Source organism: Plectropomus leopardus, chromosome 22 (genome assembly GCF_026936395.1).
Source record: "Plectropomus leopardus strain MGB_pleo_1.0 chromosome 22, ASM2693639v1, whole genome shotgun sequence".
Classification (NCBI taxonomy): domain Eukaryota; kingdom Metazoa; phylum Chordata; class Actinopteri; order Perciformes; family Serranidae; genus Plectropomus; species Plectropomus leopardus.
The window spans coordinates 3,307,973-3,333,538 of NC_142197.1; the positions used below are offsets into that span (position 1 = coordinate 3,307,973).

Sequence of the window (25,566 nt, forward strand, 5' to 3'; positions counted from 1 at the left end):
CACTGATTTGAGACAATGAAACCGTTAGTGCTGCAATTCTGATTTGTGGGTTTGGGGCCCTCCATTTATGAACTTCAGTAATATTTGGACTCATTTTTGGGCGTCACGTCCCCTAACGTTAAGGTGTAATACACTGGAGCGTATCACATTATCCAGTTTTAAGTGATCGTCTTTATTTGGATCACAGATTTGGCATGAACACAAAACTCCATGGCATTTTCTCCGGTTAGAAATTAAATTTCCAATCTCAACATAAAATTCATCCCAAACTAAAACCAAAACACACAAAAAAAATCATCTGCTTTCCAGGATCTCTGTACAGAGGAAATGAGTTTTCAGTATTATGACATCTTTCCCGTTAGTGTAAATAGTCTTTAGACGTTGAGTCGTGCAGCTTCAGCCTTTAATCACGGCGATCGGCCGCAGTTTGATCGCCTTCTTGCTGATTCCAGCGTCGTGACACGTGTTGACGACGTCCGTCACGTTTTTGTACGATTCGGGCGCCTGAAAACAAAGAAAAACTCTCTTACTTGACATGACGTAAATGGGAATCATTGATCATCTACATACGGAAGATGATTAGTGCCAAGTAAGAAAACTTTTACGTCACACAAATTAAATAAAAACTTTGACAGAAAAATTCTTCCTGTGGCGTCAGACTAAACAAAACTGTTCCCACGTGCCAAAAAGATTTTCAAATAACACTTGAGCTCTTATTAAAAAAGAATTTTTGCATCATAGCTGCATTTATAGCCATGTTTCTAGCGTTAATCAAAAACATTTCCCTCACCTCCTCCATGACCAGTTTAGGTGAAGCCACACGGATGGCGATGCCCTGATCCGCCAGTTTGTCCAGGACGTCCTGGAAGTCCAGGTTCCTGCGGGACTTCGCTCGAGACAAAGCACGACCCTGAAACAGGAGACAAGGTAAAGGAAGAAATACTTCTGTTTATTAAAAATTACAAAAGTGTTGAAACAACATCCAGAGTTCAGACCAGCTGCTGCGTACGTGACACGTGACATTTACAGTAAACATGAGGTTATTTATCCGTGAAAATGTCAAAGACGTAGTTCTGATTATTTTTAGGGATTTTTGGGGGGCAGGTGGATTTTGATGTTGATCTGTTGGTGATGAGTTTTCTGTCAAATGTTTGCTAAATTAAATCATCAAAGCTATGTGATTATTTCGGGTGCTTTCAGGTCCAGTGTTTTGGACAGAGACGCTTAATTTGGGGGCCACGTTTCTAGAATTTCAAGTTGTTCCTGGGATTTTAGGACGTTTCGAAGATTTCTGGAAATTTCTAGGATTTTAGGATGTTCCTCAGATTTTAGGACATTTCTGGTAATTTAGGACAATATCTAATATCTATCCAGGATATTACGGCTTTTCTAAAATTTTAGGACGTTCCTAAGAATTTAGGTGCCGAGGATTTTGGGATGTTTCTAGGATTTTAGGACATTTCTACAATTAAAAATGGTTGAGGGGCCACCCGGCACCCTATCAGGGGCCAGATTTGAGTATCACTGGTGTATTATTTTAAAAAACCATAATTTCGTGACCTTATAACAGAACTAAAGTTGCGCCTGCACACCTGTAAAATGTTGTGATTGAAATAAAACCTGCAGACTGACGTCCAGTACGTAAATGAACATAAAGACTCGTACCGCTCCGTGACAGGTGGTGCCGAATGTCTCCGTCATGCCTTGTTCTGTCCCTGTGAGGACGTAGCTGCAGGTCCCCATCGTCCCGCCGATCAGCACCGGCTGACCTGTGAGCTGAAAACAACGAGAAAGCGTCAGTTCAGATCTGCGGCGGCACCTTTAAATCCTCGACCCGTGACGCGGCGAGTGTTGGTGAACCTGGTAGTCTACGGGGATGAGCGGGTGGTGCGGCGGGAACGCTCGGGTGGAGCCTTTACGGTGGATCAGCAGAGTCTTCTGCTTCCCGTCCACCATGTGCTCCTCTACTTTGGCGATGTTGTGAGAGACGTCGTAGATGACGTGCATGTCGAGGTCGTCCGGCGTCGTGCCGAACACTTTAGAAAAGGCCTGAAAAAGAATAAAGTTACTTTTAAAACTTTCTACACCGACTTTAACGGCACGAGGACGACTTTTTAAATGTTTTTAAAACTGCAGAAAATAGCACGTAAAGGCAAATTATTGTTTTACCGAAGTTACTGCAAAAAATACGATGCAATAACTGACAAATGCTCCACTTAAAAATCCCCTCATGCTGCACTTTTTCAACATTTCTTCTGTGGTGTGACGCTGCAGGTGTGTTTACCTGTCTGGTGAGGAAGGTCATGGACGAGCGGTTGACCCAGGCGTAGTTTCCTGCCGCCGCCATGCCCTTCAGGTAGTCCTGTCCTTCCTGTGACGTGATGTGAGCGCACGCCAGCTGACGGTCGTTCACCGTGATCTTATCTCTCTTCATCGCCTTCTCCATGGCAACCAGAGCGTCTGTAAACAGCATTTATCTACGTATTCATTCATTTCAACACCTTCTGGATCAGTTTAAGGTTTCAAGACATCAACCACAAAAAAAAAAACAGTCACGTGTGCGTTCAGACGCCTTCACGGGTATTTAAGAATCCAAAATCTGAGTTAATTTGTTTAATTAATTTAATTTAATTGTTCATTTTCTTTTGAAAACTTGGGAAAAAAATCTATAAGCACGTTGGCAAGAACTGTTAATAGATTTGGAAAATTATTCTGAAAAATAATAGGTAAAATTTAAAAGTTAATTATCAGAATTAATATTTTAAATGATTTATTATTATTTTTAAGCACTTTATTTCAAGTAATTTCTTTGTTGTTATTTCTTAAACTTTTTCTCTGTTTTTTTCTAATTTTCTTGTGCTTTTTTTTTTTTTTTTTGCATTTTTTGTGTCATTTCCTCTAAAGTTGCTCACAGCCTCCGAGCAAATATGCTATAACTAATCTGATATTGTTTTATATTTTTAATTTAATTTTTGAGATTGTACACAGGTGAATGTAAATCAAGACTTTTCTAAAAACCTGCAGGAACTCAATGATCGTCCTCCAGGTGTGTTGACCTTTGACCTCCTACCTGTGGCGACCTGGTGTCCGAGCCCTCTGCTGCCGCTGTGGATCATCACGCACACCTGACCTTTGTGGTCGATGCCCATCTTCTTGGCGGCGTAGTCGTTGTAGATCTCGTCCACCACCTGGATCTCGGCGTAGTGGTTTCCTGCTCCCAGAGTCCCCAGCTGCAACGCAACAGGTACACACGGGGTTAACACGGCGAGCGAGTTGAGTTTAATATGAAAACAAAAGTAAAAAACAGGAAAAAGTTGAAAAAATGGCAGAATTCTTAAGATGGATAAATTCAAGATCTGAGCATGCTTTATTTATTATTCTAATTTTTAGTTATTCATCATGTAGAGTTTAAAATGTAAAATAAATTTAAAAAAAAAAAAAAAATATATATATATATATATATATATATATATATATATATATATATATATATATATATATATATATATATATAATTTCTAATTAAGAAAAAAAATCAAACATATTAGTATTTTTTGGTGATTTTCTGGCATATATAGACTTAATGGAAAAAGGCACAAAAATGATTTAGTATAAAGTCACTTAATGTGTCAAAAGGCTGTTTTTTAGTTTCATTTCTTGGATTTTTGTGCTGTATATGTGTGTCTAATTGTTACTTTAACATAATGAGATTATTAGAGTTTTTGATGAAAAGAGGGCACCATGCATGCGGTCTCAAATTTAAAGGTGCCAAGTCCTGAAGCTAAAAACGTTAATTTTTTGCACTGCGCAATCGCTGCAAAATGATTTTTAAATAACTTTAAATAATCTTTTTATCTTTGCACCTCTTGTCTGCACTTTTGCTTTTTTAAATGGTGATTTTTTTAAATTTGTAAATCATTTAGTAGCTGATCTGATCTTTTATATACTATTATTATTATTGTAAGTTTCTATAATATTTTTTTATATTTTATTGCTCTGTGAAAGCACTTTGAATCGCTGCTGCATGAAATGAGCAAAACAAAAAGATCTCCCTCCCTCAAGACAGAAAAATAAATTCTGTTCTTTTTGTAAAAACCTGCAGAAACCGTCTTTGTTTCGGGGATATTTTTGAGACTGACTTTGTGTTTCTGTGTCCAGATGGAGCGCAGCAGAAGACGTTTGCTGTGAATATAGACGCCAGCCGCCGGGGCTGCTGGGATACCTGCGGCAGGCCTCTCTTCTTGGCCTTGGAGGACACTTTGTTGGGGTCGGCCTGCAGCATCCTGCCGTACTCCTCGCAGTGCTCCTTGTCCTCGGCCCAGGCGTAGCCCTCCCTCAGAGACCAGTCCACCCCCATCTCCAGAGCCTCCTCCAGGTCCCTGAGGACACACAGGTGAGCAGGTGACACAGGTGCACAGGTGTGAGAGGGTTAATCGCTCTGCTGCTCGGTGCTGGACGGCCCCTCCGTCCTTACTTGGCCCCCATGGGGATGACTCCCTTGGACCCGACTCCCACGGGGATGTGGTCGAACAGCGACTGCGCGAGCTGCTCCTTCACCGGCTGCACGTCGCCCTCGTCCAGGTTCGTCCTCAGCAGACGGACGCCGCAGTTTATGTCAAACCCGACACCGCCTGCAGCAACAGAAAACCGGACCGGTTTCACGAATTTAGAACGATGCATCAAAATCCGGCCAGATCGCATATTTATCTGTATGTTGTGTTTTATGCATTGGACAAAATAAAAGACATTCAGAGACGTTTTAACCTCTCAGACGAAAAGCGTCTCGTACCTGGAGACACCACAGCGCTGGGGTCGCTCATGTCGAAAGCCGCCATGTTTCCGATCGCAAATCCATATCCTGAGTGAACGTCCGGGAGACCGATGGACCTCTGAGGAGCGAAAAACACAGCTTTTACTGTTCAACCGGGCAACATTTTCAGGCAATCTTCTTGTCATTTTTACAGGAGAAAAGAAAAATACATTTTAAAATATATATAATAATAATAATAAATATATATTTAGTTTTTTTTTATTTTACTTTATTTTAGTTTTTTTCTTTGTTGTTTTATTTTTTTATTTTGTTATTTTCAGGTAATTTTCTTGTAATCTTTTTTTTACCGATTTATTGAAAAATTTGGGCCATGTTTTTAAAATCAAACCATGTTTCAAAGGGTTTCACAAATTTTCACCACTGAATCTCCTATAAAGAGCTCGTTCATCATGTTACTCACGTGAACGATCCCCGGCAGCGCAGCCACGTTCCCGATTTGTTTCATGGCTGGCAGGAATCCTCCCACACCTGCGCACAGAAACAATAAAAAATAAAAAACTAAGATGAAACATCTGAGATGATCTCGGCGGTCGGAGAGTTCAGGTGAAGAGCGGCTCACCTCCTCCTCGACAGGCGTTACGAAGCTCCTCAAACATCAGTTTCTCCAGAGAATCGTTCACGTAGAAGTTTCCTTCAACCTGAAAGAAAAGAAGAAATCTGTTGATTTTAAATGTTTTAAATGTTCATGTAACTCTCAAAAATATTGATTTATTGATACTGGTTTGGAATTTTTAAAGGTTTCAGTACTAATTTTCCGCAGTTTGGATTCACCGCTTTGCTTTCTCACCCTCTCTTATTATAAATGTTTTCTGCAGTTATTCTGCTGCTGATCAAAAGAAAATTCGCAACGTTGTCTTTTTGTAGCCTTGTTGTATTTATATATATAATATTTATTTATATGCCTTCAGTGTCAATTATTCCTGTAGAATCCAAAAATGTATCAAATATCAATATTTTTTAAAGGTATTATAACGAAGTTATATATTCCAGTATCATAAAACATCATCTGAAACTCCAAAACAATCAATCAATACATTAAAAATTATAATGATATTTCATGTTGTCATTCCAACTCGTCCCATAAATTCACGTGACACGAGCAGCTAGTTCAGATTAACGTGTGAAGTGGGTGAGCACAGCCATGATATTGCATAGTTGAATTTTTTAAATAAAATTTAAATAAATAAAATAATAATATAAATAATTATAAATAATATAAATAATAAATAAATACATTCTTAATTTTTAGACTTTGTTTAAAAAATGACTAATAAATCTACCTTCTACCTTTTATTTCTTGACTTTAAAGAAAATAAAAATCTATTTTTAAGATCTAAACCATATCAGCATCATTTTAATATTAGTTTTTGTATGGTGATCAATAAAATACAATATAATATTATTATATATAAAAAAATAATATTGTGTTAGCTGTTTGGGAATTTCGTACTTAGTTCTCATAATGTGAAAAAATAGTTTGGCTTCACCATACACCACAAATTAAAATATATTTTTATTATTTACTTATATGATTACATATCAGTTTTAGTCAAACAAAAATAAATAATAATTTAAAAAGTCAGTTTTCATTTCTCAGTTAAAATGTCATTAAGTTTAAGAAAAACAGTCTTGCTGAGTTATAGTGCTGAACTAAATTAAAGAAACTGTTAATTATTCTTTAAGTTGCCTTTATAGCCGTCCTTTGGCTTACATTTTGATTTATTTGTCATATTTTCATATCAGTAGGATCCACACTTTAATTCGGCTAACATTATTTCCAATTATCACCGCATATCTTTTATTCTTTGCACAAATTTAGTCAAAATCTTTAATAACCAAAGTATGGAATCCAAGTCAAAATATACTTGTATTAGTTATACTGCTGATTTCATTAGAAAAACTGTTAATTATTATTTAATTTGCCTTCGTAGCCTTAATATAGGTTATGTTTTTGATTTATTTTTAATGTTGTCATATCAGTGAGATCCACCCTTAAATTCGGCTAACATTTTATTGCTAATGGTTACATCAGTGAGCTACGTCAGCAGCTTTTTACTTTGTTTCGCGGCTGATTTTCTGGATAATTTTCATTGATTACTGTGATAACATTCAAATTAATGTAGTTATATTATTATAAGGGAGTTTCTGTCTGGTTTAGGTCTTGATAATCAGCCAACATGTGCTAACTGGCTGTGTAGTTCCCTGAAAGCTAACCGGTTAGCCACGTTAACAGCTAAACGTGCGTCCAGAGTCTCACCTGCATGTTGGGAACGAAACCTTTTTTAATCCTCCAGCAGTTAGTGCTGATCTTATCCAGATACTGCAGCTCATCGTTGTAACTGCGGCTCATTTTTCTGATCGGAAAATATTTGATCTTTCGGAGTTTAGAGCTGCGAATCACCGAAATGTTTAATGCAGAGTGTCAGCAAACGGAGCACTACGGAAGCCCGCAGCGAGCGTTTTGACGGCAAAACGCGTTTGTTAATTTGGCATGACGCATCAAAAATTACCACCAACGGGGAAAAGAATAAATATTTTAAACCATCATAATATTTTTATAAATCTTTAGATGTTAATTAGACAGTGGTGTTTTTGAAAGGTAAGTTTATTTTATACTTTTTAAGTCGAAACGTGAAGCTGAACTGCTCGCTTGCCATAGTTGTAGTCAAACAAGTGTAGTCAAGTTCAGCAGATAAACAAGAAAAGCCGGATATTCTGTGACTGGCCTTCAAAACAAAAGCACAAGGTATAAATCTCTTTCCTTAATTCTGTTAAACCTGGACCGACGTCCGTTTTATTGTTTTGCCTTCACACGCATTTTAAATGCATTTAAACCTTTATAACATGAGAATATGGATTTGATTTCTTTTGAAAATATGGCTACAATGGCACTGAGCAACTTAGCAGGGTAAATAAAACACAATAATCATGATGGATTTTACACACACACACACACGCACGCGCACACACACACACAAACATTATCGGAAATCAATTGCTTGGTTGCATTCAAATCAAAAGTGTTTGGGGGTTTTTAATTGAACATATGTACACTAAAATATACCGCTGACATGTTTTTCACAGTGTTATCGATAAAACATGTGGTTAATAATATATATTTTTGAAAAAGATAGCTGATTCAACAACCAAAAAATAAAAATACAAAAATAAAAATAAAACGTATCTCAAGATTCACTTGCTTGGTTGCTTTGACGTTTTTAACTACACATTTTTAAAGTAAAATGTATGTTGACAATTTTTTTACACACCTTGTACTATTAATTCAATTATTGTAGGCTACAGCTATTATGTACAAATTTAAATATAAAGTACCTATATAATAAAACAAAACAATGAAACTTGTAAACAAGAGTGTCGGAATAAATATAGAATAATTAATGGCAAATTAACACCAAAACATTTTTCACTTTTATTTTTTAACATGCAAAGAGATGTTTTATTTTGAAATTCTTTACTTTGAACTCCGGAAGCTGTGTTTAGCTGTGCGGCTTTGACGCGGCTGCTGTGTGTTTACATTTGGGACTCTGCAGGAAAATGTCTTAAAACAACCTGGATTTATTCACTTTACTCATCATGTAAGTGTTTTTCTGCTCCGTCTGCCTTCGTCACCAAAACGTCCGATAAAAAACTGAACTAACTGACGTTTTTAACACTTTTTAAGTGGAAAAGCGTCACTGTTACGCAGCAACTCAAAAACGTTAGCTAACGCGCAGAAACGAAAACGAAACGTTGCATTTCTTCTTAAATAACACGCCAGGTTTGATGCCGAGCTTGTGGTAAAGTTCTTGAATTTTCCATTTAGTTTTTTTTTATTTTTATTTTTATTTTATATTAATATGTTGATATTTTATCCTGTTTTGAATGTTGTCCTCCAAATTATTACGTTTCTGACGTGTGTTAACGGAAAATTAAAGTTATTTTAATCTAAATTTTGTGCTAAATTACAAAATACCGTCTTTTTTCAGGCTAATTCACAGCTGCAGTAACGTTAATTTATTCATAACACTGAAAACAACGTCAGTGACTCATCAGAAAACTAAAAAATGGAGATTCTTTATGTAATTTTGAACCAGAAAGACAGTAAATAAATGACTCATGGAGATTTGTTTTATGTCCTGTCAGCAGAGTAATGTTGTTAACTATTATCATATATAGTTTTTAATTATTAAAGCTGTAATAGTTTGCAATGAAATGCACAAATGTTCAAAGATGCTCTGTTGTAGGTATACAAATCATTGCACCAAACTATTTATATTTTATTTATTTTATTTTATTATTTTTATTTTACTTATATTTACTTTTCTCTAAATTTTAGTAAACTTGTTGTTGCTTTTTATGCTATAGTTCCTTTTTTAAAAAGGGCAGAAGTTATTGACTCATGGAGATTTGTTTTTTGGTCCTATCAGCAGAATCATTTTGCACATAATAATTTGATTTATTTTATTTCATAATGTATCTTTCCAACTCCATTAACGTTTATCTAAATTCTATTAAAACTGTTTTTATGCTATACCTCTTAATTAAAAAAAAGAAAAAAAATTCATTCATTTGTCAGATGACTATAAGGTATACTTAATGGCCAGAAGTATATGGACACTCCTGAAAGAGCAGTAGCTCATCAGAAAATGCTCCAAATGTTCAAAGATGTTCAGTAAACACTAAACTCCATTCACCTTTTACCAATTTTTTAGTTAAATCCACCATTTTGAGATTTTCATTTTGAAGTGTCATGCTAAAATAAATTTTTTTTTCGTTTTTGTGAAAGATTAAAGTACAATGTATTAACTATACGAACTGACCAAAAGTATGTGGACACTGTAAGAGCAGTAGTTCTTAAGAAATTGCACAAGGTGTTGAGTTGCTGAAATGGGCGCTTTTCACTGATTTTTTAGTTAAATCTTTGGTAAAACATTTGAAGGTGTAACAGTAGGTATACTAAATGGACAAAAGTATGTGGACACTCCTGTTGGGTGAGAGCAGTAGTTCTTAAGAAATGTCCTGTTGTAGGAATTGGCATCTTTCCACCAAACTCCATTAACTTTTAACCAGTTTTTAGTGAAACTTGTCATTTTAATCTATCTTGCTAAAAACAAAAGCATATGAACACTCCTGTCCAGTAAGATCAGTGGTTCAAAAGATAATAAGCAAAAGTTAAACGCTCTTCTGTTGTAGAAAAAGGCATCAACCCACCAAAACCTTTCACCAAATGTTAGAAATGAAATATGTTATCACATTTTAAACTATCCTTCTGTAAATATAACCATGATTCTGTTTGTTGAAACAGTTTAAATAATAATTTAAAGTGTGTCATAAAGGCTAAAAGTATTTGGACACCCCTTTGGTCTCTTTTTCATGGTTTGGTCTGTGTCCCTTCAGGGAAAATCTTAATGCTCTGTTTGATTATTCTCATTAAGAGAGATGGACCTTATCTTTTTGTATTGATTTGTCGTCCGCAGCATGAAGCTGCGAGTTCGGATCAACCGGCAGACCAGTAAAGTGGAGTTACTGGGAGAAGAGCCCAGTCTGAAGGAGCTCACGGATCTTATCAAGGAGACGGTTTTATCTTCTCACGGACTCAGGTCAGACACCGGCACTGAGTCTTTATCAACAAGAACATTTCCTATCAAATAATAATTATTAAGGACATGGAAGACAAAAGATATATCTGCTATTTATGTTCTTGTTTTTATGTTATTTCCCTCTTGGAATGAAGGGAATTTGTATTTTTCCCGCCAATGAATTGCATTTTTGGAGGTCTGAACATGCCCAAAAACTCATGAAAAGTGGTACGCTCGTCAGGCCCTGCGAAAAATTTCGTATTTTGTTGGTTTCGGAAAGGGCGTGGCAAAATGGCTCCACAGCGCCCCCTAAACTGTAGCCCCAACACGTCCAACAGCCCGCTCCAGCGTGGACATGAAAAATAATCAAGTAGTTAATTAAATAATTAGTCAATTAATTAGTTGGGGTTTATATATATATATATATATATATATATATATATATATATATATATATATATATATATATATATATATGTATATTCATTTCACTGACATAATTGCTACCATTCAAAGAATACTGTCTGAAATATACCCAGATCTTAAAGTTCATAGCTCCGCTGTGGCAGAATATTTGATTTCCATGATGTAAATGACTGTTTTCTGTTTCAGCGCAGACACACAGTTCAGTTTGTCCTTGAACGGCTCGGAGCTTCTCACAGACTCCGGTCAGACTCTGTCGTCCTGCGGCATCGTCTCCGGAGATCTGGTCTGTGTCGTCCTGCCTGAATCTGCAGCTGCCGCCGCCACCGACGCCGCCGCCACCGACGCCGCCGCCGGCTCCATAAACTCCACCAGCTCCACCAACAGGTCGACCAGCAGCACGGAGAACCAAACGCAACAGCAGAACCAACAGACCGCTGCCATGACATCCAGCCAGGTGAGCCATTCGTCTGTGGAACCAGTTTGTCTGATAAAAAATGCAGTGGTGGAAGAAACTGGTTTCCTCTGGGCTGGCTTCAGTTGTGGCAGGGGACATAATGATTTCGGGGTTATCTCTCCTATTTTTGTCAGCGCAGTCTGCAAAGAACATCTCGGTGAATTTTCTTCAGATTTGGCACAAACGTCCACTTTGTGTCAAGGATGAACTGATTAAATCTTCGCCATCAAAGGACAAGGAAACTGTGTCCTTGTCTGTGGTAATATTGCTAATGCAATATCTCAAAAACACCTTGAGGGATTTTTGTCAAATTTGGCACAAACATCCACTAGGACTCAATGATGAATATATTAGAATTTGGTGTTGAAAGGTCAAGGCCACATGCATACAGTTTATTCTCATAAACGCCTCGAGAGAGTTTCTTCAAATTTGGCACAAACGCCCACTTTGACTGAAGGATGAACTGGTAAGATTGTGGTGGTTAAAGGTCACAGATCAGGATCAATGTGAATTTGCATTTATCTCATTCTTGTGAATGTGATATCTCAAGAAGGCCTTGAGGGAATGTACTCAAATTTGGCACAAACATCCTCCTGGACTCAGCAATGAACTAAATTAGTGTGTTTAGTGGTCATAGGTCAAAGGTAAAGTTTAAAGTGATCTTGTAATTGTCTCATTCTCATGAAAGCAAAATCTCAAAAAACGCCTTGAAGGAGTTTCCTCAAATTTGGCGCAAACGTCCACTTGGACTCAGCGATGAACTGAGTAGAATTTGGTGGGCGAAGGTCACCGTGACCTCACAAAACATGTTTTTAGGCCATTACTCACAAGTACATTCATAATAAGATAATATGAAGAAGTGCTGACTAATTTTGGTTTTAAATATATTTGTGCCTGAATCAAACGTTGTTGTATGATTACGTCCGTATTGGTCGTACTTGTGGAAGCGGTTATTTCTCGGTTTGTTTAACCGTCTTGTTTTGAATAAACAGCCGAGCAGCAGCAGCAGTCCTGCGGCAGCTCTAACAGACCCTGAGGAGACCAGCGACTCTGAGCCGTCGGCGCCCAGCTGGGAGCCGATGCTGTGCAGCGAGGCAGAGGAGGGTCAGGCTCCTCTCTCTCTGGAGCTCCTCTACCACTCGGCCCAAACCAGCAGTCCCAGTGACGCCATCATGGTGGCCGGACACCTGCTGATGCTCGAAACCGGCTTCGTTCCTCAGGTGAGACGACAGCGAGGTTTCTGACGTTGGCGTCTTCAGACCTGGACGTGTGAGGCTTCAGCCCTGAATGTTTTATAGATAGCGGAAATTTAAAAATCCAACAATGATTTGTATTTTTACAGATTCTGTCTTTGATAAATGGTGTAATTTTGGTGATTTTTGTCTTGGTTGGCACGCAGGTTTAAAAGGCGTGTTCTCTTAAAAAATCGCAAAAAACAAACAAATTTTTTTAATACTTAAAAAAAATAAATTTAATCACCAAATATGTTTTTTTGATTTTTTTAAATCACAAAAAAATAAAAATTAAAAAACAAAAATCATCAACATTTTTTAAGTGAAAAATCTTTTTTTTTTTTTTTTTAATATCACCATGTTTTTATAGAAAACATGCCTTCCAAACCCGTTTTTTTCACGGTAAATAAGGCGTCAGAGTGCATAAAAAAGTTTTTTCATCAAAAATGAGGATTTCCCCTGACCCCCCTACAGAGGTCTGGGCTCTTCAAATCCTAGAAACGCCCTGCTCAAATAACTCATTTAAATCATGCGGATGGTTGATGAAATGAGTGTGTGTATTGACGCTGTGTGTGTGTGTGTGTGTGTGTGTGTGTGTGTGTGTGTGTGTGTGTGTGTGTGTGTGTGTGTTCAGGGCTGTGAGCTGAAGGCCGGTGAGATGCCGGCAGGGTGGAGGTCAGTGGGCGGAGTCTACAAACTGCAGTACACTCATCCTCTGTGTGAGAACAGCCTCGCCATGGTGGTCGCGGTGTGTATGGGCCCCGTGCTCGTCATCAACGGTCAGTTTATTGTCGTTATTTTACACGGTGTCACCATTCTCCAAATCCACAATTCAGTTATTTGTGATTTTCTTTTTTCCATTACTAACGGCTGTGCTGTTGTTAGACTACTAAGAGTCAATTTATACTAATATTAATACTTCAAAGTTGTAATATTAGCCTTGAGATGCATATTAAAAAACAGGCAGACAGTCAAAAAAACGTCTTTTATTTGCCATGTGTCGACTATATTTCCTCTCATTTCTGAAATATTAAAATAAGTGTAAAACTGAAGACTTTATTTTGAAATATCGCACCTGTTTGTTGTGCTTTTATTCTCGTCTGTTCTTAATTGATTTATTGTATCTTGTATCTCTTAATTTATTAATGAATCATTTTATTATGAACTAAATGTTTACAGGTAAAATGACTAAAAAATGGTGAAAAATGCTCAACACAAGACCTTATTGTTTTTCAATCATAACCTTTTTTTTTTACCTTCAAATCCATTTATTGAGAGATAAATAACACGAGAGCCTGAATTTATACTCTTAAAAGGCTGTTACATTTTCATTTTAATATTCATGCTTTAAAATCAATGAAAAAGTTTTTCTGTTCTTCCTGCAGCGACTCTGAAGGTGAACGAAACCGTCGACACGGTCCGAAAACTGTGTCTGAATCCATCCAGCTACGTGACGGACGAGTGGCCGGGTAGAGTCCTGATGATAATAATAAAAATAATAATGATGATGATGATGATAATAATAATAATAATGATGATGATGATGATGATAATAATAATAATAATAATGATGATGATAATGATGATGATAATGATGATGATGATGATGATGATGATAATAATAATGATGATGATGATGATGATGATAATAATAATAATAATAATAATAATAATAATGATAATGATGATGATGATGATGATGATAATAATAATAATGATAACAGTAATAAAAATACAATGTCATGTCTGTTTTGTTTTTTTAGGAGAAAGTGCTGCTGCAGCTTTCAAAGACCTTCAAAAACTTTCCAGAATCTTCAAAGACCAGTTGGCGTACCCGCTGATCGCCGCCGCCAGAGAAGGTACAGCCTCGTCAGTAAACAACATGCGGAAGTTTGGTGATTATAACGGCTTTTAAAATACGGCTCAGCGATGTCACGATGATCTCGGTCCTGAAAGATAAATTACTGCAAAACAAATATAATATGTTTTTTTAGAGGTTAGTGTAAAGGTTTGTGCAACTTTTTCCAGCTTGAATTATCTTTAAAGATGTGAAAGTAAGTGATAATCTTAATTAACTGTAATAATGTTCAGCTTCTCTACAGCAGTTTGGACATGCAAGCTTTTCTTTATTTATTTAATTATTATTATTATTATTTTTTTATTCAACACGCATCACACAGACAGCACAAAGAACATTAACACAATAAATAAAAAGTTTACAAGTACTTTAAAAATTGCACTTGATTAAAAGTACGGAGTTACTTTCCACCATTAATATGAGTCGTACTTTTTAATTTATTTAATTATTTAATTTCTCTTCTAGACAGAAAAAAAATAATTTAAAAGAATAAAAAAAGATACAGCGATGAATAAAAAACAAAAATAAATACAAAGCGCTCCAGAGGTTTGTCGTGATGTCACTGTGATGTCACTGTGATGTCACTGTGATGTCACTGTGATGTGTTTCCAGCGATGGCGCTGCCCGTGGCGTTCGGTCTGGCCGCTCTTCCTCCTGAGCTGCTCCTCCGAGTCCTCAGACTGCTGGACGTCCACACTGTGGTCCGACTGTCTTCAGTCTGCAGACACTTCAACGCGTCCACGGACGACTCCTCGCTGTGGAGACACCTGTACCGCCGAGACTTCTCAGGTGAGACGGCGTGAGCAGACAGCAGAGACGGTGTTTGTGCCGTTTTATGATGAACAGTTTGTTTTTATGGATTTGATGGTTAATAAATGAATAAACTCTTCTGTGTGTCGCGGTTCAGATCGAGATCTCAGCCGGCCCAGAGACACAGACTGGAAAGAGGTGAGAAACACGAAACATAAATACCACTGTAAAAAATTAAATTCACCTCTAAAACACTGAATCACTAATTCAGCTCACTTCATTTATCAATCATTTAATTAAAAACTAAATATTTTATTAAGAAAATAGTAAAAATCATCACGACACTCGTTTTTCATCTATAAACCTTTTTTTAAACCCTTAAATTTAATTAATTTACCCACTATAATGATGTAACATTAATGCAGTTTAAAGGGATAATTAATGGACTGTCATATAGTCATTTTAATGAATGAACTGTACCGTTAATAGGATTTTAAAACCCAATAATTTATGCAAAATAAAAAAGTAACATATAATATATGTTAATTAAACCAAAGTTGGATTGAACCTCAGAATTCACTGCGGTGCTGATGTAATTACAGAAAGAGGATATTTAATGTATTAAATATAAAGTATCATGTTTGTTTTACATGGATTTTTAAACTTCATATATATTTTTAATCTTTATTTATTAGTTGAATAAAACCAAAATTGGGTCCTTGTTTGGATGTATGATATTGAGGCATTCATAATATTAGGCATTAAAATATTTTAAATATTTTAAAGGTTTTTACTCATCTTCTCAGAAAAAAACACAATATCCTGCTGTTTATTTATTTATGGAATATTTTATTTAAATTAATATATTTAGTATAAAAAAAGGTAATTATTTCTCAGAATTGTTCAGTGGCTGATAAACTAAACTATTTTTACATTCGTAAGTTAATTGTAGAAAAAAAAACCTTATTAAATATCCTGTAATCTCTCATCACCAGGACACAGAAATGTTCAGATATAAATTGTTAAATATTTAATTAGGATTTATTTCTGAGTTTATAGATTCAGTCTTTTATTGTGAAAATGTTTTTGTGACATCGTCTTTGATTTCTCTCTCCAGCTTTACAAAAGGTTTTATAAGATCCGCCGCGAGCTCCGGCACGCTCGTCACCGCTCCCTCCCTCCTCTCCACCCAAACCCCCGGGACATCTTCATCCCCGTCCCCGTCCCCCTCCACCCCCCGCTGCCCGGCATCATCGGGGGCGAGTACGACCAGAGGCCGGGCCTGCCCCGCATCCTCCCCCGCCCTCGCTACGACCCCATCGGCCCGCAACGAGTCCTCGACGGACGACCCCTGAGACAGCGACCGATGGGAGGACGAGCCGCAGACATCCGGAGAGGATTCATCTGATTCAGGACCGATCAGAACTTCTTCTTCTGCAGCAATAAAACAGCTCAGATCTTTGCGACGCGTGTTTATTTACAGAGAGTGCAGACAGGAAGCTGCTTATTGGACACAGAGCGATCATGTGTGCACGATCAGTCGGCGGGCTTCCATTAACCCTCAAAACTGAGAATAAAAAATATACCTAATGGAAACCCGTCAATTAAAAAGAAATAATTACCGTCAAATACCACCACTTTGTTAGTGATTTCTGCATAAGACGCAGCCGCCAAAAGTTTCTTTCCACGGCAGTATGATACGACACCGGGCAGCATCAGTTAGTAACACAGCCAGACGGTACTTTTTGCAGTTATAACACGCCACCAGTCAGCTGGACAGCACATAGCATGGCAATACAATACGCCGAAAGGTGGCGTCAGTTGATACCGCAGCCAGATGGAACCTGCCACGGCCATACGATACGCCACCGGACAGCGTCATGTTGTCTGATTTCCATTAACCTTTAAAATTGAAATTGCGAATAAAAAATACGCCAAATGGAAACACATCAATTTCGAAAACACTCCCATTTGTGGCTAAAAAGTTTTTATGCCCACATGAGATGGTAATTCAGGCGTATTTCAGGTGCACTACAAGAGGCGTAACTGCATCACGTACCTCTTCAAAGGTTGAGTGGATTATTAATTAGTTTTGAATTCACAATTCCTCTGTGAAATTGTGAACTATCACCTCCCAGAAATCCCTCATACGTGGTCGCTCCCACGTATAAGGGGCTCGCCTTTCCATTATGGCTCCATAACACGCCTACGTCGTCTTTAATTGGAGATGATGACGGCTAGTGCGGTGGCTGCAATAATAATAAAGCTGCATCACCATGGTTACGGCAATGTTGTAATGGAAACCCGCTTATTAAGGACGCCAACTTTTCATTCCTTTTTTTTGATGGAGGGTGCTTCAAAATCTAGGTCTAAAATTTAGTTTTATTTTTAGCTTCAGTGTGCTTTCTGCTCACATGCTCTTGAATTCATTTGCGTTTAATAAACTTTATTGCAGTAAAATGAAAGTATTTGTGATAAATATTAGTCTTTTTATTCAACACTTATACTTACAAAGTTAAAGTTTGACTTAATATTTCACAACTTTGACCAAAAAAGTAAAACATTTGTCTCGCTATCTAAAAACTATGACTCTTATTATGATTGTCGGCAGGACGGAGAGAAACATGATGTTTTCTGCTCTAAACACTGGAATAATCTGCCAAACTGATGAATCTAAGTGAATATTTTTGTGACTTTTGTAGTAAATGACTTTTTGTTAAATGTCTCTTATTATGTTTATTTCTTTATTTTTTTAGTCTGATTTGGTTTTTATCTGCAACTTTTTATACTGACATCTCCAGCACTTTAATGAGACTTGACTGGTTAAACAACTTTGACTTTGATGGGTTTTTTTTAATCTTACCTTTTTAAGTTATTACTTCACACTACTTAACTGTCACTTTGTAACTTTGATTTAAAAAAATCTAAATGTTGACAAATTTTATGTAGCCCATAAAATCCTAAAATGAAATAATAACTTGTTCCCACAAAATAATGAACGTGTGTGCACAAAATAAAAGCTATCTCCTTTTGGGAAAATTCAGCATTTCAAAGTCAAAATTATACTTTTATTTTATTTTATTTTATTTTTTAGGGGTGTAAATGAAAATAGCATTACAGATACTTCAATTTTGAAAATTCAGGGATTTACTAAAGCACAATTTTGACCACCTATTTTGTAACAACAATTAAACAAAAACCATGATAATTGATAATTAATACTTTTATTTTACCACCTGATTTTGACAAAATTGCCATTTCTGATTATTACATAATACATTAAAATGGTAAATATAAAACAGCCATAGTATGTCATAAATTGGATTTATTCTCTTAACCTTAATTTCACACCATGGTTGTCTCAGATAATCCTCAGTGTTTCCAAAATAGTCAAATACAATAAAAATGCAATTTAATTAAAAAAAACTACAAAATAAGAGGCACAAATCAGGTTATTTTTAGTATATATTGACGAGTGTTTAGTCCTCAAAATCCCTTAATTATCACATAAAACCCATTAAAACTACTTTTAATATAACATATTATATTTATTACATATGCGTGTAGTCAGTGCTGCAGGAGGACACCGACAGAATAAAGTTAAGGTGGAAAAAAATACTAAAAAAACATGTTTTCATGGTAAGGAGGAGCTCGTGAGACAATGACGTCATCTTTTGTCTTAAAACAAAGGGTGCACTAGTTTAGACAGCCGCGTTTAACCGGAGATAAGGCTCCCTCTGGGTGGGCGGAGTTTGCAGCAGTGAAACACTGGTGTTATGAGAAATTATGATACCCGTTACATCCTGTGACCTGATTAGTAATTACCAGAGAAATAAAACGTCACTTTATTTTTTTTGGCATACGTTTTTAACATCATTTAAACCTCACTCGGATTTTTTTAGATCGTTCAAAAAGTTTTCACTTGACCACGTTTGTTTAATCGTGTTTGTTTCAATAGAGTCACAGAATTTAACGGGTCACGGTTTTCGCTGTAACACCTGTACCAACCGTCGAAGGATGTAAACTCTCGGTAAATAAAGCTCCAGACCGGTAAATATAGCCACATTTAACGGTAACAGCACTCCATCGAAGCGCCGAAACTCCTCTGTAACCTTTCGTTGATTTATTGAGCTATTTATAAATAACGTTGACGGTTTGTTTGGTAGGTTAAATGCCTTCAGAGTTTAGGTTTTATCGTTGGTCGCAGCTAACGGTAGTTTAGCTAGCAGTTTAGCCGGATGCTAACTTCAACTTCGACAAAGAAACTATGAAGGCGACCCGAAAACACAGATTTTAATAGTTTCACGGGGACGTTACTGTCTATATTAAGTATTCCAGTAACCACTCAGAGTACTTTGTTTCCTCTTCCCCTCCAGCCGGGCGGGGACAGTCTCGCTTACACCTTCCGCCTAGCAGTGATGCTAACACGGGTGGGTTTGATTCATGAACCGCTGAGCACCGGAGGTAGGCAGACCCACAACATGAGCATTTTTTTTAATAAATAATATTTTTCGCTACATTGAATGAATGTAGAAATTAAGAAATTAAGAACCAATAAGTTTGTGTTCTTGTGTTTGTTAGAGGCACAAGATTACCTGAAAATTAGTTGAAAAATAAAATACAAATAAACAAGAAAACGACCTGGAAAATGTGCTTAGAAATGTATAATTCAGTAACATTATTTTAAATATGTAATTATGATAATTAAAAACACAGTTTTCCCCTTGCTTTTTTTTCCCCTAGACATTTTAAGGATTTTTTAAAAATAATTTTATAAATTTGCTAATAACTTGCAATTTGTGGAACATTTCTTACCAAGATGCTCATTGCCTTTTTTCCAATGTTTTTGGAAATAAGTAAAAGTTTGACTTATTGTTTAATTGCATATTTGCTATGAATTTTAATTTTTTTTTTAAAAAAAAAGTAAAAACATTTCTCAACCTTGATTTTTGACTTACTAAGTCATTTTCCAAAATGAGCTTCCATACCCTACATTACGTATTCAATAAACCATCTAAAATTATAATAAAAAAGGATTTTATATATTTTTAAACAAATGTATTTAAAATTTATTTTCTTGTCCCTATATTTTGTATTTCTTTTTTTAAAAAAATATAAAATATATCTCGACTCTGTCTTACTAAATCTTTTTTCCTAAATGAGCTTCCATAGCCTACATATTTGAACGGTTTAAAATAATATTTTAAAAAAAAAGGGGATTTAAAAAAATAAAAATAAAAAAAAAATTATATTAATTTTATTTTATTTTTTTTCAATATTTATTTCACTCCTTTACACTGTCTTGTCCCTTTTATTTTATATTTTATGTAGTGTGATTTGTGTCTGTTAAAAAATAATTTCCTGATCGGGTCTCTGAATGCGCCCGTGACAGTTGGCTCTGTAACACCTGTCCTCGTGTGTGTGAACGGTGTCCCGGTGCTCTGTCTCTTTAAAAGCCTCGTGTTGTTACAGGAAGTGTGAGGGGTGTTTCCAGCTGATCTGCACAACAGAAGGACCAGAGTCTCCCCCAGCAGCCCGACATACCTGCTCCTTTCCTCGGGCACCTCCGCAGAGCACACCGGTACCAGCTGCAGGTGCGCGCCGCCACAACAAGCACCCAAACCGGGTTAATCTGAGGAAGAACCGGGGGGATCCTCGGTGCCCCCCACCCCTCCCTGCCCCGCTCCTCTGTCTTTTAGCCGTGCGTTAGCTACCGTGAACCGGTGCCGTCGGTAGCAGTTAGCCCGGACTGTCATGATCCCAGCGCGGAGATGGCGTCCTTCCCCGGTTTGTGCAAGGCTGCAGCGGAGGAGGAGAACGGAGAGCTGGACGGCTCTCTGCAGCAGATGCTGAAGGCCATCGCCGACGAGAGGAACCGACTCAACATCCGACAGGAGATCAGCGGACTCGGTGAGCTCATCTGTCCCTTATTTATTTACCGTGGCCCTCAGAGTGTGTGCCGGGTCCCTGCAGGCTTTCATTCACTGTCTCAGTCCTCCGAGTGGAGATCAAAACGTCAAATCTACCGTAAAACTTTAGTTAATGGCCTTTTATTATGGCTTTTATTTGCTTAAATCACTGAACTCAACAGGCTTATAATTGTGACAGGCGTGTATATGGGACGGTTTTTTGATGCTCTGCAAAGATGGAAATGCAACTAAATTATTCTTTAAAATTTACCAAACAAACAACAAAAAAACTAAACTTTAAAAAAATGCGAGAGATGGGCTAAAAAAAAAAAGCTTAAAAACTGCTATAATTAAAGTAAGTAATTTTAAATATATATTTTGTGACAGGCATCTATATTGCATGGGCTTTTCATTCATTGCACACAAAACTGTTGCTCAGCAAAAATGGGAAATATAATCAAATTATTTATTTAACCCTTTAAAACCTGGGCAAATTGACTTTTTTTTTCAAAAACATGAAAAAAAAGATAATGAGCAACAAAAGAAGAGATGACCCAGAAGTTAGCAAGAAATCTGTGAAAAGTACAAAATTACCTGAAAATTAGCCAAAAACCTTTTTCAAAAAACCTACCCCCCTCCAAAAAGTTAGACAGTAAAAAAAAAAGCCAGAAATGACCTGAAAAAAAGCTTAAAAATTAAAATAATTCTGTAAAATAATTTTAAAAATAATTCAAAAATGGGAAATACAATCAAATTATTAAGCAACAAAATTACCTGAAAATTTGCAAAAAACAAATTTAAAAAAAACTTTAAAAAATTACAAACAAACAAAAAAAAACAAAACAATGAAGACAGTAGCCTTGTAACATTCTTTATAATCCTCCAAAAAAAAGAAACATATCACTTTACAGGAACATTTCATAAGAAATATTCTGTAATCTCAGGCCTCAATAACATGCTCTGATCGTCTGTATCGTCACTTTATTAATTGCCGATAAAGTTAATTTAAAAAAATGCAAAGAAAGTGTCAGTGTGGGAGGAACTTTTACTTCCTTTTACTTACCCCCAGCAGCAACTTTGTCTCAACTGTTTTGTGGTAAATAAATTGAGCAATTGTTTGGAAATGTGCAAACAACTTAAGATCAATATTAACTGACGTGATAAGGTCCTTTCACCCTTTGAATCTTGGCTTGACAACAGTTTTTCTGTGCTGCATTCAGGCGCCTTTTGCAAGCATTTAAGCCTCTGAAACATGAGCCAACTGGTTTGATTGCTTTGAAAAACAGGCGGGGGAAAAGGCAGTCAGCAATTTGGCAAGAAATGTCCCGCAAAAAGGCAAGACTTTTTTAAAAGGTGGAATATGTGAAAAAAAAAAATAGGGGAAAATACAGTTATAATTATCATTATTATACATTTAAAATAATGTTACATAAGGAATATATAAAATGTATTATTATTATTATTATTATTATTATTTTATTTACTTAAAAAATTCAGGTCATTTTTGTTTATTTTCTTGTTTTTTTTTTCTTTTTTTTCTTTTAAGGCCATGTTGTTTATTTAGGTAATTTTCTTGCAACTTTTTACTACTTTCTTACTAATTTTCAAGTCATTTGTTGTTAAGTTGCTCATCACCTTCTTCCCATGTTATCCAAAAAAAATGGTGCTCAAAGTGCAAGAAATAAGTAGATTTTGTTTTTTTTAAAGGCGATGGAAAGCTATCCAGCAAGGCATAATTATAATAATAACATATTTTAAATCATTTTACAGAATTATTATAATTTTAAAGCACTTTTCTGGGGTAATTTTCTTTTCTTTTTTTACTTTTTTGCTCCATGTTTTTGTTTCTATCTTTTCATCTTTTGTCTTTCTTTTTTTTGCTCATTTTTTATATCACTTTCTTGTAACTTTTTATCAATTATTTGCAGGGTTTTTTGTGTCATTTCTTGTTAAGTTGCTCATCACCTTCTTCCCATGTTATTGACAGAAATCAAGCCCATGTGCTCAGGTTTTGTCGTGTCAAAGACGTGATTCTTTAGCTCTAGAACAGTTGTGAAGTCCATGCAGCTGATAGAAAGCTCCGGCTCTGCAGTTTAGTCTCCTGCAGTGTTATCTGCGACGGTGTCGTTCGGACGTCAGGTCTGCAGATACAATCGCAGCCTCTGTCAGATCGCAGCAGCCCGCCGTGGTGCTGCTGCAGGTTTTTGTGGCTCGTTTGTTCTGATGGAGAAATCAATGGAGCTCTGTTCAACATCCCATGACTTCATCAGAGCACACGGGCCTCTGTTTATCACCCAGCCACTCCAGCTTTGTTGTCGTCAGCGAACAATGAAAGAAAGAGAAGCACTTGTGTGTGTTGAAGTGGTTAGTTTAAGTTATTCATTAAGGAAAAGGAAAACAGCTCTCTGGTTTGAGCTGCTCCAGGGTCAGTGTTTTCTATATTCAGCCTGTTTTTTACCGCACTCTAAACTGAATAACTGTGGGTTTTAATCCTTTAAACACCGCACCACAGCGAGAAACAAGAACATAATGTTGGTTGTAGAAATGCACGATAAAATCAGCACATCATATCAGCAGATACTGACTTTAAAATGAAATGTTGTGATGTTTTTTTCTGATTTTGCACAATGAATGAATACTGCACTGTACACTTAAAAGCATTATATTTAACGTCTCTATCTGCTGGTGGGTCATCATAAGAGGAACATGCATAAGATTTTGTTGATTCCACGAAAGAAAAGACTTGATAATTATTGAAATGAGGATATATTGATATCGGCATTGGCTAACTTTGAATAAAAAATCCAACATCATGCATCCCTAATTGCAGCGTTGAAAAACTTAAGGCCAGATCAAATTTGATGTTATGAATGGTAAAGTTTGCATTGAGCCTTTTACCTGTGCGTCATTTCCTCAGCATGTCTTGTTGTGCTGAATAACAGACGATGATAAAAACGCATTTATGGTGTAGTTTACAGCAGGTTTGGTTGGTACCGTTGGGTGTGTGAACGCCCTGTTCTCTCACAGGTGTGGTGTTGTGTCTGGCCGCTGTGTCAGTCGCCGGTGCTTCTTTATTCAGAGTCAGTCGTGTCCTTGGATGGTCCTTTACAGGCTGCTGAGTGAGTCAGGTCTGACCAGCAGCATCAACAGTGACTCAGGTCTTTACTGAGCTGCACATTTACACTTTAATACAACTTAAGTCTTACTTTGAAACATTGTCAGCGATAAAATGAATTTTAATTTAGTCTGTGGCTCCAATGCTCAGTAATAGAGATGCCATTTGTTTTTAACTGCATAATTTTGGCAGTTACTAACTCCACTTCTAATGTGTGATTTGGCATCTGTGTAAAAGTTAAAGCAAAATACAAGTTTAGCTTAAATACATTTTTTTGTCTTTTTAAAAAAAGAATGTTAACAGACCCAAACAGAACCTGCAGTATTTTGTTTATTTTTCTGTATTTATTGTAAAGTTTTCAGTGGTGATCCAGATGAAAATCAGCGTGAAATCATTGCTCTTGATGGGTCAGACAATATTGGTTAAAAATAATAAGAAGAATAACAACAAAACATTTTTTGAGCGTAAATTTCTTTTTTCTGCCTCGTTTCGAAAGACAAAATAATTCATACCAATTCAGTCAAATTATTGTGAAATATTAGAGGTGAGTGTTCAGAGAAAGTATTTATAATATTTATTATCATAAAAAACAAAATACACAAGTGTTCGTATAATAAAGTCCCTTAATAAATGGAAACAGTATTAGTTAGATTCTTTGTTTTGATTTTGGTTAGAAAAGAAGACATGATTGTATTGTAAATGTACATTATACAAAATTTACCACAAACACTATGAAATTAAAGGCATTTCCAGCCGCTTCTCAGTGTCTTTTACGCAGCCTTTTATCAGCGCCTGATATATTTGTCTGTGTCGACCCGTATAATTTGAGCACCAGCTTTTATTGAAGAATTTACAGCATAAAATCTGAAATATATCGTGCAGCGTACGGCGCGGCCTTAATGAAGCAGTTCAAACGGGCGCAGACGCAGCAGAGTTCATTCAGACGAGACAGAGAGATGAACATCAATGATTCAGGTTTAATTACCTCCGAACGCACCAGCGTATCCCTCCACAGCGGAGCTCTGCCGCCTGCTATAAATACACTGACATCAGTGTGCAGCTTTAATGTTTCGGCTACAGAGAGAAGAGATGCGGATCGATCGATGAAGATCTGCTCTTCACAAACTGCACGACGTGACGGAGCGCTGCGTTACTGCACAGCAAAAATAGCTGAGTGTGATCTGACTGTGACTCACGCTCTGACAGACAAATCATCACAAATCCTGCTGAATATTTAACGCGGCGGAGCTGAAGTCACGTCTGAGTCAAAGTTTAACCTCATACAGGCGTTTCTAACATCACCGCAGCGCACTTTGTTGTGTTAGTAAAGCCGCATATTGTATGTGTTTGTGTATATGACTGCAGGACATCGCAGACAGAAGGAGACCACAGCGGGACGTCTCCCATCTGTT

The 25,566-nt window shown here is 36.6% G+C and overlaps 3 protein-coding genes and 1 long non-coding RNA gene across 6 annotated transcripts in view; 3 read left to right on the top strand and 1 right to left on the bottom strand.

Moving 5' to 3' along the window:
* Positions 1 to 148: 148 nt before the first annotated feature.
* On the bottom strand, positions 149 to 7,285 carry rtcb (RNA 2',3'-cyclic phosphate and 5'-OH ligase). The gene is made up of 12 exons (XM_088072568.1): positions 7,089 to 7,285; positions 5,391 to 5,469; positions 5,232 to 5,299; positions 4,790 to 4,889; positions 4,475 to 4,631; positions 4,223 to 4,379; positions 3,071 to 3,230; positions 2,285 to 2,460; positions 1,861 to 2,049; positions 1,666 to 1,776; positions 791 to 910; positions 149 to 504 (listed from the first exon to the last, which is right to left on the bottom strand). The coding sequence occupies exons 1-12, from the start codon at positions 7,179 to 7,181 to the stop codon at positions 397 to 399; spliced, it is 1,518 nt and encodes a 505-aa protein (XP_087928694.1). The 5' UTR covers positions 7,182 to 7,285; the 3' UTR covers positions 149 to 396.
* On the top strand, positions 815 to 4,290 carry LOC148185832 (uncharacterized). Its single transcript, XR_015775486.1, has 3 exons — positions 815 to 927; positions 3,025 to 3,244; positions 4,159 to 4,290. It is a non-coding gene; the product is annotated as an uncharacterized LOC148185832 (long non-coding RNA).
* A 1,032-nt stretch (positions 7,286 to 8,317) lies between the features above and the next one.
* fbxo7 (F-box protein 7) lies at positions 8,318 to 17,961 on the top strand. Of its 2 annotated transcripts, none has more exons than XM_088072975.1 (10): positions 8,318 to 8,427; positions 10,309 to 10,431; positions 11,023 to 11,290; positions 12,283 to 12,510; positions 13,157 to 13,301; positions 13,908 to 13,991; positions 14,286 to 14,381; positions 14,993 to 15,169; positions 15,288 to 15,328; positions 16,248 to 17,961. In XM_088072975.1, the coding sequence occupies exons 2-10, from the start codon at positions 10,310 to 10,312 to the stop codon at positions 16,536 to 16,538; spliced, it is 1,452 nt and encodes a 483-aa protein (XP_087929101.1). In that variant the 5' UTR covers positions 8,318 to 8,427; position 10,309; the 3' UTR covers positions 16,539 to 17,961. The 2 variants fall into 2 exon arrangements, with proteins under 2 accessions (XP_087929101.1, XP_087929100.1); XM_088072974.1 differs by lacking the exon at positions 8,318 to 8,427 and adding an exon at positions 8,536 to 8,628.
* Positions 17,962 to 18,802: 841 nt separating this feature from the next.
* The window catches only part of kiaa0930, a 30,668-nt gene continuing 23,904 nt past the window's right edge, over positions 18,803 to 25,566 (top strand). Inside the window, exons 1-3 of one of the 2 annotated variants that reach the window (XM_088072978.1) lie at positions 18,803 to 19,180; positions 19,507 to 19,594; positions 20,603 to 21,040. In XM_088072978.1, the coding sequence (XP_087929104.1) occupies positions 20,902 to 21,040 (139 nt within the window). In that variant the 5' untranslated portion in view covers positions 18,803 to 19,180; positions 19,507 to 19,594; positions 20,603 to 20,901. Of the gene's footprint in view, positions 19,181 to 19,284; positions 19,595 to 20,602; positions 21,041 to 25,566 lie in introns of those variants that run through there. The other variant, XM_088072979.1, reaches the window with a different exon arrangement.